This window comes from Spodoptera frugiperda, chromosome 23 (genome assembly GCF_023101765.2).
Source record: "Spodoptera frugiperda isolate SF20-4 chromosome 23, AGI-APGP_CSIRO_Sfru_2.0, whole genome shotgun sequence".
NCBI lineage: Eukaryota > Metazoa > Arthropoda > Insecta > Lepidoptera > Noctuidae > Spodoptera > Spodoptera frugiperda.
In genome coordinates this window covers 11,134,112-11,147,360 of record NC_064234.1, presented here as the reverse complement: position 1 = coordinate 11,147,360, position 13,249 = coordinate 11,134,112, and the positions used below count along the sequence as shown (strand labels likewise).

Sequence of the window (13,249 nt, the reverse complement as noted above, 5' to 3'; positions counted from 1 at the left end):
AACAATAAAAATCTTTACTACTCTGTAAGCTTAATTAAATTTGGTCTAGAGTGACTTGTTCCATCGGTAAGCAAGTGTATTGTTGACAAAAAGATAGATTTGTTGATAGGGTCCTGTAGGCGGCAATTTCATCGACCCGTTCCTGTCACAAGCAGGGACTACCCAAGATGTACTGCTATTTTCTTTGAAAGAAAAGAAGGCGTAGGCAATATTAACGCCTTTGTAAATATTGTTTGTACGCAGTAAATAACGTAGATATTACTTTGGATGCTGAAGATATGTGTATATAAAAATAATAGCTTCTGCCAGTTACTTCGCCCGCGTTCCCACGGGATAAAAAGTAGTCTATGTTTTATTCCAGACCATATCCAAATTACTTCCCTATCCCTTTAGTCCTTTCGACCTGATTGAGTAATAAACATACAACAAAAACTCACGAACTTTCGCATGTATAATGTAAGATAAGATTTTTTTAACCATGAATTTGTAAAGTAATGAAATCGGTATGTGAAATTTTAAACAAGAACATTACCCATGACTTTGCTCATGTGATTTCGGAAGAAACAATACTGAAATCTCATTATTTTTAAGAAATATATATTTCCTTTAAATTTTATACAAAAACAACAACAACTTGAATCGAAGACAGAAAACATCACAAGAATACTACAAACCCATTCTTTAGATCTACCACAAAACACAGTTTCATAATACACATAAATTTTGTAAAACCCGTTCGTGTGTACAACGCTTAACTTGTTTGTTCAGAAGGTGTAAAATCTAATGTCAAATGGTTAAAGTTCACGATTGCGTCGACGTCTAAGTTTTGTGTTACTGCAGATAACTTTGAACTCACTTTCCCAACAACATCAAAGTACTGAGCTTTGTGAGAGAATTGTGACTCTGTGGGTGAACAAACATGTCAAAATAGAAAGAAGTTAGTGTCAAAATAAAAGTGATTACCTAACCAATACTAGACATAAATATTAAAGTTACTGAATAACTGACTCAGGGTACAGGTAGTTACTATTATCAGAGACTATATATTCAAGTGTGGGAGAGTCATGCTTCGGCACGAATGGGCCGGCTTATTTTCCCAAACTTCTTAATCCTCGATTCCCCACCAACCTTCAAATTCTTAACCACCAAAAGCCGGCAACGTAGTTGTGACGCCTCTGGTGTTTCGGGTGTCCATGAGCGGCGACGATGCTAATCATTAAAAAAATACCATAAAAAAGACGTACACGAAGTAATTTTTCAAAATACCTGCAGGAATGGCAAAGTTCATGTTCCCGTAAAAACTTAGGAAAATTTCAGAAGTTTGGTCATCACTAAAAATATGTTTGTTAGAAGCACGAGTAACCTATTCGAAACGTACAATAAAAACAAACGAAGAGAGAATATTCATATAGAGTAGATAAATGTAAAAAGATAAAGTTAATATTCACTAGAGGTATCTCAACAAAATTCTCTTAATACACCTTTAAAGACTAAAACAGCTATATAAAAACCACTCAAACTTACACCGAAAATATTTTACGTAACAAAATAATCCAGGCATAATACTAAGGTCTAAAATTGAGCCCTAAAACCAGGTATTAAAAAGGTGAGGCGTCTAAAAATACAGAATACAAAGCGTCAACTCAGGCATACGCTTACACCTCGTAATTGTGAGGGTTTTAAAGGGTCGGCCGGGTTTATCGGGGGCAGTAGCCTCCCTTGTGATGTGACGAGCCTCCTCCGGGAGCTAAGCTAAATAAGCATCACTTGTATATCATGAGTCTTTTTTCATTAAGTATGAATATTGTGTCTGGTGATGCTTTGAAGATGGTGGTCTTTTTGTGATGGGAGAGAGACGTGGATAATGTTTGGAAAGATTTTTAGTTGTAGTAGTAAATATTGTATAATGTCAAGACGTGACTGAGCTAGCTAACGCAAGGTCGTGTCTAAAACTCATTCCATTTTTGTACGAGTAAATATGGCCAATTTTTTCTAAACTCCCGATTTTATTGGTGTTGGATACTTCCATACTAATAATTATGCCAATTTTATAATAAATATTCCCTTTATGCTCCATTTTCGCTTGTAAACACTATAAATCCACTCGTAAACTCTCAGGTTTTCAGGGTTATAAGATATAAGGCGCTAATCTACATTACATCATTCAAATACTATTCCAATAATTAAACAGCATAACAGACAAGGTTTATACAAAGAACCTCTCAAGGGATTCAAAAGGGGTTTAATAAAATATTGTTAGAAATAACATTTTATCTCAATATCCCAACTCTCGTGTCTCTTTAAATGGACTTGTGACCCAAATTTTATTGTAAGTGATAGTAGAAATTAAAACACCCTGTGCCTCTCCAACCGTTTTGTAAGTCCCGCAATTAATGGTACTACCTAAACCCAGATCGCATTACGGAATTCGAAATAATAGGTTTCCCTTGTGTTACCTGATTTATAATGAGTGTTTTTTTCTTTTTAAATTGGATTAGGTTTCTGTTAAAACATTTTATATATAGGTAGTAATGTTACGCTTTTTAGTAGATCGAGATTATATATCAGGTACAGTTCTGTGCTAAGTGCTTGCTAACACTTGAAGATTAATGTTCAGAAAATACTTTAGCCGCTTCAGAAATCAAACTCGAGGCTTCTTATGTACTGCTATTCCGAATTGAGTAGAAAATTGATTATTTGGTAAATTATATAACTGGTAAAAATTAGAAGAAACATTTGGTGACTCATTGGGGACATTTATAGGCACTTGTTTATTTTTTAAACGTTCTCCCACATTATGATTTTGTCTTGTGTCGTGGGTGCGTTTACAAACATACAATTTCACATACACAATGACACCCAGACGCAAAACAACAATCTGTAGATCACACAAAGAGTTGTTCCGTGTGAGAATCGAACCCGCGACCCGTTGCACGGCAGCTGGTTGCCCCGCCACAGCGTCAACCGTGCATCAAGTTACACTTAAAGTTCTCTACCGTACAACTTCTAGTCCAATAGATTTTTTAATATAATTGATTGAATTAAATCTTCTCCGTTGAACGCCACTTAAAGTCCTCGAAAATTCTTTCGAAGAATAACAATTTTTCGAATTTCGCTTTTTTCCTTGTTAACAGACAAACTGGGTTTTATACTATTTTCCTTTCCACTTCGTTTTGCATCACTTGACCTATTTCCCTGAATTAAAAATGATTTTTTGTTCCCTCCGATTACTTTTAAAATTAAATTATGGGATGGAGCGGCTGTGTGTACATGGAGAGAGTTTACACATTGGATTAATTTAATCAAGATAAACTTGTTACTAAATAATATTTTTACAGAATTGTTTGTTTTCAACGAAATATTGATGCAGGTAGATACCCAATTATTTTCTCGATTGAGTTAAATAAGAGCTTCAGTTATATATTTCTCCTATAAAATATATAATACAAGAATTCTAAATAAATTACTGGTCACTATATTTTTTCAAAAGCCATGATCGTCCCTGCAGACCAAAGGTCTTCTTCTTCTTCCACTCTTCTATATAAAGCTTTTTGCAGGCAATCCGTGTCATAGATGTTTATTGTTATTTTCATAGATAAATAAGACAAGGTATGAGCTGACTTGGGTGATAGAATACTTTTTATCTCATGGGAATGCAGGCGAAACCGCTGGCAGAAGCTAGTATTCCATAAAATTAAAATTACCAGACTATTTAACACATAATTTAGCATTTCTTTTTCTTTTCTTTAAAAAGGAAGATACGGAAGGAAACTTGATCACAAAGGGAACTCAGAACAATAAGTCTAAATTCTCCAACATTTTTCAGCCAACGTATTTCAGATTAGTTAACAATAGCTCTGATTAAAGCTGAAATGTCTTCAGACCTATTATTTCTTCTGATTAGTACGGCGGCCGGATGAATCCTTAATTAATTTACTTTTTTTTTCTTTATTTAAGTACCATGTAACGTTAATTAGGTAAGGAAGAATATATGCAAAATTTTAGGCAGTTATGAAAATTAGAATTACCAGATAACCTTTAAAAAGGTACAAAACGATCTTAAGACGTTATAGTGACTAATAAGTCAGTTCACTTTCTACCTCGGACATGTTATTATTTCACATGTTACCGCCGTATTCAGAGTCAGTTAATGATTATTCATCCCAGTCCTTAGCAATTGTTTTCGGTACAAAATCGTTACTAAGGAATTATTTAAGTAATCACTAAATGTCTTTGAGTACGACAGTATGTACAGAATTATCCTTTTGGGAAACCATGAATCTGGTCTTAATTATTCAAAGTTTTGTTTATTGTTTAGACATAAATATTTTATTTTCGTATGTAGAACCTACAGTTCTATAAATATGCATAATCCAATAAAATAAAGTACTAATACAAAGCCGTTTATAATAAAACTTTTCGCGAATAGCTATCAAACAAAATAATATTCCCTCTATATTTTTACGAGGGGAAAGTTCTGGAAAAAATAGCAACTAATTCAATCGAAATTCTTTCTCAATAAATAAAAAGATGAATGGTAGAGGGAAAGTAAAGTACTTATTAAAACAAAGGAACCTTTTATAGATTGTAAGCATCTTTGTTCTTTAATATTATTGGAGGGAATATTTCTTTTCAAATAAAAGCTATTATTGGTAAGGCAAAGAGCATACGATTTTAAATCGACATTTTAAAAGAGACTTTAATTCGATGATATACGATTTTATTTGTATTACCAACCATATCCAGTCTTCAGTAGTTTTATTAAGAGTATCATGTTACATGAGACGTACCTTTTTATTACAAAAAAAAAAATTATACAATGTCTCAACAGTACTTTGTCAGCAAAAATCGAGCCCAGAACTAAACTAAATACTAAAAAAAATACTAAGCATATCTTCACAAACTATTATTATACAAAACTGTTTCATTAAAATAAACAAAAACAAACTAAGGATAGAATCTAGACACACGGCAGTGTGTCCGCCAAGTTCGAGCAAAAAACCGACACACCGGCCGTGGGTTATATTACACGAACCATTTCGGGCCAAGTTCGACCCACCTATAACTCAAAATCTATTTTATCTACGCATATGAAATTTCTAGTATCTGTCGAGATCTACTTACTTATCTAAAATACAAAATTTCATAAATGTACCTATTGTAGGTCTTGAGATATTGACGTCAGAAAATCGCTATTTTTACTATACACTCACTGACTGACTCACTCATCAAAAACCTAGACCACTTCCAATGGTCGTATTGACTTGAAATTTGGCATGGAGGTAGGTGTTTAGGTCAAGGTAAAGGAAAAAATCTGAAAATGGCCAAGTGTGAGTCGGTTTTATCAACCTAATGAAGGTGTAAAATCATACCCCTAAGGAACTAAAACAAAAAAATTATCTATATCTTCCAATGGTCGTACCGACCTAAAATTCGTTACGAAGGTTTGTATTTAGTCAAAGTAAAGTAAAAAAAGAAAATAAACCTTACAAAAATAAATGAAATCCCACCCAAAACATAAATGTGAAAGGCTGCCAAGTTCGATAATATTGGAATGCTTCGCCTATAAAAGAAGTGAGATCTAAATAAGTACCAAGTTCCATACACAGACTTCAGTTAAAAATGATATAACTTGGCAAGTTTTAATAGAAAATTATATACTTGACGCATTGCGTTTAGTAGGTTTATAACAAAGTGTGTGAAAACTTGCCAACTTGTTATATCATTTTTAACTGAGGTCTGTGTATGGAACTTGGTACTTATTTAGATCTCACTTCTTTTATAGGCGAAGCATTCCAATATTATCGAACTTGGCAGCCTTTCACATTTATGTTTTGGGTGGGATTAAATTGACCTGATTGAAATCTATCAGACCTGGCCTACTTTCACAGGAGTCATTGTCAAACGGACGCATGAGTCAGCAATCGTTTCCATCAACCTTTTTGTATGGGACGGAACCCGACGCACAATGCACGACCACAGAGCACCTCGATGTGCGTGACATTTGTGCCCAGTTGGCAATAAGCTATGTGTACTACCTATATTTATTTCAGTGTTTATTTACTTAAGGGTGGGTCATAAAATTGTAGGATAATATACCAGCTATTATATTATATTTCACGGAGCAATTCTTTGTGTAATCCACAAATTGTCGTTTCGGATCTGGGTGCCATGTGTTTGTGAACTTATATGTTTAAAAACACACCCACGACACGGGAGAAAATTCTAATGCAGGGCAACAGTAAACTGCGGACTATCTAGCGGGTTTATCGAGGCCCCGGCTCGAAAAGCAGGAGTATGAATAGGGTGGTTTTAAGTCAGTAAGAGTCTGACCTGCTACGCCTCGCTCAAGGCCGGAGAAATCATTTGATGATTTTGAATTATAAATGTATATTTGACATCCGGTTCGTTGTCTATAAAATAAGATAGATGAGATTGCCGTACATGTATTATGTCTACTATCATAAAGGAAATATATAAAATAAAATACACTATCACTTCATTTCCTTCGTATTATGATCTGATTGTGTCCGGTCTAACAAATTCAAAGTCACAATAAGCTAATTCACAGGTCAAACACCAATGAAACACGGTACATACCCCTACTCATATTTTCCAAGAAAAATTACGTTACATTAAGTTCTCATTTCAAATTTTGTATATACTTACCGTTGGTGTCAATTGTGGGCGCAGAAAAAACGATATGGCTTTTACGAAATGATATTACTTACGGTTAACACCTACATCTACTTTTGTAATAACAGCTATAATATCAATTTCTCAAAACAGTAATGTAATAGATATAAAAAAGTAACAGTAAGATGAGCCGTAGTGACAGAACCGAAACAATTTTGAAACAATATACAAATATCTACCTACGCCTCGGCCCACATTGTGCCCTGCCCTTAAGGGGTACAGGGAGAAGGGGAGTGACTATAGGTACCCAAAGGTATGTATAAAACGACATCTCTGACAGGCCATTTTTCATATTCTGCCCATTCCGTGGGTCCCTAAAAAGCTCGAGTACATTTCACCTCATATTTTTGGTACAACCGACTTCGTATATTATAAAAGGGCGTTGGTAAGGAAAACAAAAGAAAAGGCGAGCATAGTTTAGGTAGCGTTTAAAAAAATGTGGTTTATAAGAAAACATTTTAAGGGCGGATGAATTGATAATTATACTTGTTTGTTTATCAGTTGAACAGTTTTAAAAATAGAAAGAAAACCATGGCCCTTACTAGGATTTTCTCCTGTGTCGTGAGTGTCACAGTATTGTTGAGTTTTTTTACCCGACTGCGCCAGAAGGAGGGTTATTTAACAATAAAATTATATTTAGAAAATCCAACAGACCACAGATAAAAGAAACATCTGGTGCAAAGAAAAATTTAAATGAGAATTGTCATTTGGACTCTCACCACCTATTACATGGGACTTACAACACAAATGGTGAAAAGTGGGCGTACAATGTATATAATAAATTGACATCATCAGTATTTTAATTAATTAACGAGTAGTGTAATTCACTGAATATTAAACGTGCAACCCCAGGTATTTGTAGGTGTTTAAAATTATGCTATAACGATAATTTCTGTAACCCACATTTTAGTGATACCATTATTTTATTCATGTTAAAAATTAAATGTTTAGCGGATTTTATGGTTTATCACAAAGTTTGGATTTATACATTCATATAAAAAAATAATAAGAAGCAGTTTTAGCTATCTAGGTGGTGATATTCATTCATTGAATCATATTTTTTAAGTGGAAAAATCATGCTAATACTTCTCCCGCCTTGGGCGAGGCGAGAGACTGTCAGACTCTTACCGAATAAAAACCACCCCGTTCCTACTCCTGTTTTCGAGCCGGTAATATATAAACAAGTACCTGCCACCCACTTTTGTGGCAGACACATAAAATCCCATAAGAATTGCGGCTCCCATGTACAAAGTAAATTTCCTATAAGACCCTTGGGTATTTACGGGAAAACCTGCACTGTTTACCTAACATACTTTCCCTTTTATACAAAATATATGGCTTCTTACAAGTAACGGTTTTACAAGGAGCTTAATATGTTAATCTAAGATCAAACGCGATGGATATGAAAACTCAAAATGTTGGTTCTCGTAATTGTAATAATATTACCTACTGACTGCTTCGCTTTGTTTTTCGAGTCACATATTTTATGACTGCTGCTGAATAATCTAAGTCTATATTCGTATCAAGAAAAGTGTATTTTTTGCTTATGTGGCTTCAGTGGGCATTTCAAAATTTTACATAGTTAATTGACAATTGTTTTAATGTCCACTCAACTAAATACGTGACTTGTGTATCATAATTATTTTTCATGGTATAAGCCGTTTAACGACGAGACGAATCACCTGATGGTAAGCAATCGCCGCCGCCCATGGACACTTGAAACACCTGTGGTATACAAGTTTGTTGCCGGTCTTTAGGGGTTAGGAATTTAGGGGTTGTAATTGTAGATTAATATGAGGAACGATGGTAATAGGGCCTCCGGTAACCTCACTCACACAACGAAACACAACGCACGCGTTGTTTCACGTGTGTGAGGCCGTGGTATCACTCCGGTCGAACCGGCCCATTCGTGCCGAAGCATGGCTCTCCCACACAAATATATGAAATGAAAAAATAAAAAGACTAGATAATACAAAATTCTACAACACAAAGTCAATAGTGTCAGCAGTTACTCGTAATGTAATTAATTACACCAGCTTCTGCGGGATGAAAGACTTAGTTATCAAAGTTCTCGGTAAGTACTAACAAGTACTCCCACGATATTACATTAATTCTAACTGATTATAGAAGCTCAAATATTATATTTCGTTTCACGTTAAATTTATTTAGAAGGATAGATAGACGCCCAAGATAGATAGAAGCTACTTTAGTCTGCTCAATGGAATTTCGGTCTTATTATTTTGATACAGAGTTGAAAACAAATTAAAAATGTTGAAATTGTCAAAATATAACAATGTTACATTTACTTTGAGTAACACTCTTTCAATCTCTTTACTTAAAGACCCAGAATTGTGTATAATTATGCATGTCTCTTAAAGTAATAGCTTAATATGAAAAACTTACATGAAAACACAGGCTAAAGTAATTAATATGATAATTAAGCTATTAATATGAAAAACTTACACAGGCAACTGTAGCCTGATACATTTTACGGACTAGCCATTTATTAATAACCAAGTGCCCAAGAGGGCACTAGCTTTAATAATACAACTAGACATTAAACTGCTATCAAAGGTCACTGACCTGCACCAAGTCACCATGGATTCCACCAGCGGCTGTAATAGTGAGGAGACAGACGTAAGGCACCAGGTCCTCCCGAGGACGATGTAGTTCCAGCTCATACGTTCTTCCGATATCGCCGTAGTAGGTCTTGTTGCAACCTGTGGACAAAGAACGTTTGGAAATAAATGATTTTGTTGAATAAAGTTTTAAGGATTGTATTTTGAAAGAGTCGACATATTATTTTTCGGTCCTCCATGGAGCATCTTCGGGAGTTTTCGACTCGACGGCGCAATATATAATTATGTTAAATGTTTTGTTGCCTGTCGGGTGTGTGTTTTTGTGTTGCACCTGTACTACGTGAGCATTTAATTACGGGAGGGTAAAACACCTCGTGCTGAAAATACATCTACAAACGGAATAACAACAAAAAAAAATATATTATATGATAAGTATAGGGTGGATTTCTGAAAAGTAACGCCTGATTCTATTCTATATAGTTGTTAATATGTAAAGTAAAACCAGATAATGATAGCCTGTTACGCTAACTATACTATACATTCCACATCATTAAACCCACAGTAAGAACTTAACACAACCTCAATTTATGTTTTAAAGTGTATCAAGAACCAAACTACTAAGTGCTCAACACGTTACAAAGCTTTGAAAACTTCACCTAACTGTGTTACGCACCTTTTGTGAAACATGTATCTTATTACAAAGACTTCTTAACATTGTACAGACTAAGATGCTAGCAGATCAACCTACCCCAGTCTGTCAATATTTTCATTGGATTTTCCACTTTACAAAGTAACAATAAAGTTGAAATTCTAACTTGACTGGAAGGTGTAAATTGACTTGCTGGTGTCTGAGCTAGGGAACAAGTTTTGTCTTAGTCATCAATACAAGGGTGAATGTTATGAAACGTTAGACTTTTATGACATAGAGGGCAATGTAATAGGTGCTTTGTTGGTCTGATGATAAAGGAGGTTTTCTTTTGTTTTGTTTTGTTATTGCATGAACAAAGGTGTTGTAACACTGGGTTGCATTAGGGATAGGTCTTTGAGATGATGACAATATGTATGTCTGTTTGTTCAATATAGCTGTATGATATCATTATAAAATATTAACATGAAATATGGAACTTAATATAGTTGTAAATGTACAAATAACGTTTTTTTGATAATGTTACTTATTTAATTATTAAAAATGTCAATGCCAGAATCTCTATAGAGCTTTGCCCCACCAAAAAACTATATTGTACAGGCATGCCAAATGTAGCATTCTATTGCTGCTTTATTAGTGATAACTAAAAACATGTTTAAAAGCCTTTAAGAGTTGCGGTTTTTATGTAAATCTAAGAAAAAAATACCACTTTTAGGTTAAGTACCAGGTTAGGTTAATTGCAGTTATAATAGAAATAATTAAATGAAGTGCTTTATATTATTACAATGCTAGCATAGGGTGTTTAGCTATGAAATGCAGGAATGTTATCACCAATATCACCTTTAGTAATCATACTTTTAATTCATAGTCATAACGAAACAACAATGTAAACAGAACAGACAGAGCGAATGTCAAATAATGACTTTTTGGACATAACTGGCGCACGCACGCCAATGACGTTTCGTTACATTTAATCACTAACGTTCAAACACGAAATAATAATTAGAATATGCATTCATTATAATATATATTATAAAAAAAAATTAAATTAACTAACAAACGGTTTTAATACATACGTATTAAAACCAAATTCATATTAAAATCCGTACACGTTACATTAATAAATCTTTTTTTATTGAATAACTCGTTTTCTTCCTCGTGTACATACGTACTAAGAAACGCAGATGGTCGCCATAGGAACAGAAAATAGGCCTTGGGTTTTTTAAATTATTTTTATTTCCTACTTTTTATCCGCAACTTTATCAGAATAATTATTAAGTAACCAAGGGTCCTATTTTCATTGCATAAATTTTGATTAATTTACTTTTCTTGTACATTTATGAAATTGAGTGGGGCAGGATCTGGCATTGTCATTTTTGCAACTTTATTGAACAAGGGTGGAGTTAATGCCGTAGGCATTTTTGCTAGCTAACCTTTAGGTGATGCAATGAGAATGCCGTCGGATCAATAAAGTAATAGAGAAAAAGAAACGTAGTTTATAAAATGTACACAATATAATATAAGAAACAAAATATATCATAAGTCACGCGCAACTATAATATTAAAAAATCTAAGCACCAATTCCAAAACTCATTTTACAACAAAAATACAAAGTCCTCTTTTCAGCACTAGTTATTTTATTTCCTAGCTATGGTACTTAAGAGATTCCACGTGTCCAATCTCTTGAAGATCACTTCGACGGGCATCGAGGGAGAACACAGGGTCCTACCGGCATTGTTTTATAACTCGCAACAAATTTAATCAAAAGAAAAAAATGACCTCTCCTGACCCTACACGTTTTGTACCGAGAAAATGCTATTTTTCTCCGAAGCAGGATTATGCTCGGATATTGTCTTGACACAACGTTACTCGGAAGTTCGTTTTTTAGAGCCAGTTTGTAAAATTAATATCTTGGACGTATTGTGTCTAATTTTAGCACTTAGTTATAATAACTATCGTGAGACATACTAAATTAACTAAAAAAATCACGGTTTTCTCACGCGTTTAAGCTGATATAGGCTGCGTGATGTCACCGCGTCTGCGTACGCGGTTCATGATTAAGAGTCCTTCTGTGAGTCGAAACTATTAGGGCTTTTCTCCATAATTAATGTATGTGAGTAAACGGTGATTTTTTAGTTTTTATTTGATGATTTCATATGTCAAATTCTCGAATCTTTTGTTAACATAACTGTTGTCTGTAAAGAGGCTACATTAGAATTGCTTTTTATAATTTTTTTACAACCAAAAAAGATATAAATCCTCCAAAATATAACAACAAGAGCCTATAATCCGAGCCTACACATAAAGCAAGAAAAATATTCGCCTCTAACTAAAAACAAACGACTTGTATCACGAACTTCGCTTTGTTTGTGATGTAACGTGTAACTTGCAACGAGACGTAGAACAGAAAGTTGTAGCAACGCTTTCAAGTTGATTGCCTAAACAATAAATACGCGTCGAGTTGAACAGCTCACGAATATGAGTGAGGAATTAGCTGGAGTATTGTGTTTGACTCGTTGCTGTAACAATCTAAAGCAGTGTTGCTGCTAAATAGAACTGGGCTGTGCATTGATCAGGTTTTATCGACACGACTTTATCTGTGTGAAATTACTTTTGATGTTTTTTTTTTTTAAGGGGAAAATCATCCTATGCTTTCTCCCGCCTTGGGCGAGCCGAGAGGGAGTGTCAGACTCTGACAGACTAAAAACCACCCCGTTCCTACTCCTGCTTTTCGAGCCGGAGCCCCGGTAAACCAGCTCAGTAGTACGCATCTCCGGATCAGGCATATTAGGCATATACTGGGCCCCATCTGTGGTGGTCTGATGGCTCTTAGGCGCGCGAAACGCTCGATGTTAGCTGTAGAAGATAACTATGTTTAGAGTCATTTTTGTCTGTCTATCTTTCTTATTAGACTTATACATAAGTAGTAAATCTTGATATAAGTAGTTCTGAAAAGAATAAAAGGTATAATGGAATAGAAATTTCCAATTACATGTTTCGAAGAACTGATTTCCATTTGATTAGACTAATGCGCTAGACGTCTAGACTTCTTCGTTGAGGTTGAGGTGATATATTTTAAGATATATGTTTGTAGAAGGTTGTCAAATAGTTATTCTTAATTTATTTTTAAGATTTTTTTTTGTTGGAATTATTTTAGTCACAGTTATTATTTTTATTTAGTTAATAAATACATTATTGAAGGTATACCATGGTTGATGGAGTACCTAAATTCTTGACAGTAAAAAATATGGTATCGGAAATTTTATGAGAAGTCATGAATTGACAGTGTCGCTGCTTCTGAATATAAATATGAGATGTTCTTCTAAAT

General features: G+C 34.3%; 1 protein-coding gene across 1 annotated transcript in view; it reads right to left on the bottom strand.

Annotated features, from left to right (window-relative positions):
- The window catches only part of LOC118266770 (uncharacterized), a 150,568-nt gene that overhangs the window by 44,063 nt on the left and 93,256 nt on the right, over positions 1 to 13,249 (bottom strand). Inside the window, exon 3 of the mRNA XM_035580309.2 lies at positions 9,280 to 9,416. Within this exon, the coding sequence (XP_035436202.1) occupies positions 9,280 to 9,416 (137 nt within the window). The remainder of the gene's footprint in view (positions 1 to 9,279; positions 9,417 to 13,249) is intronic.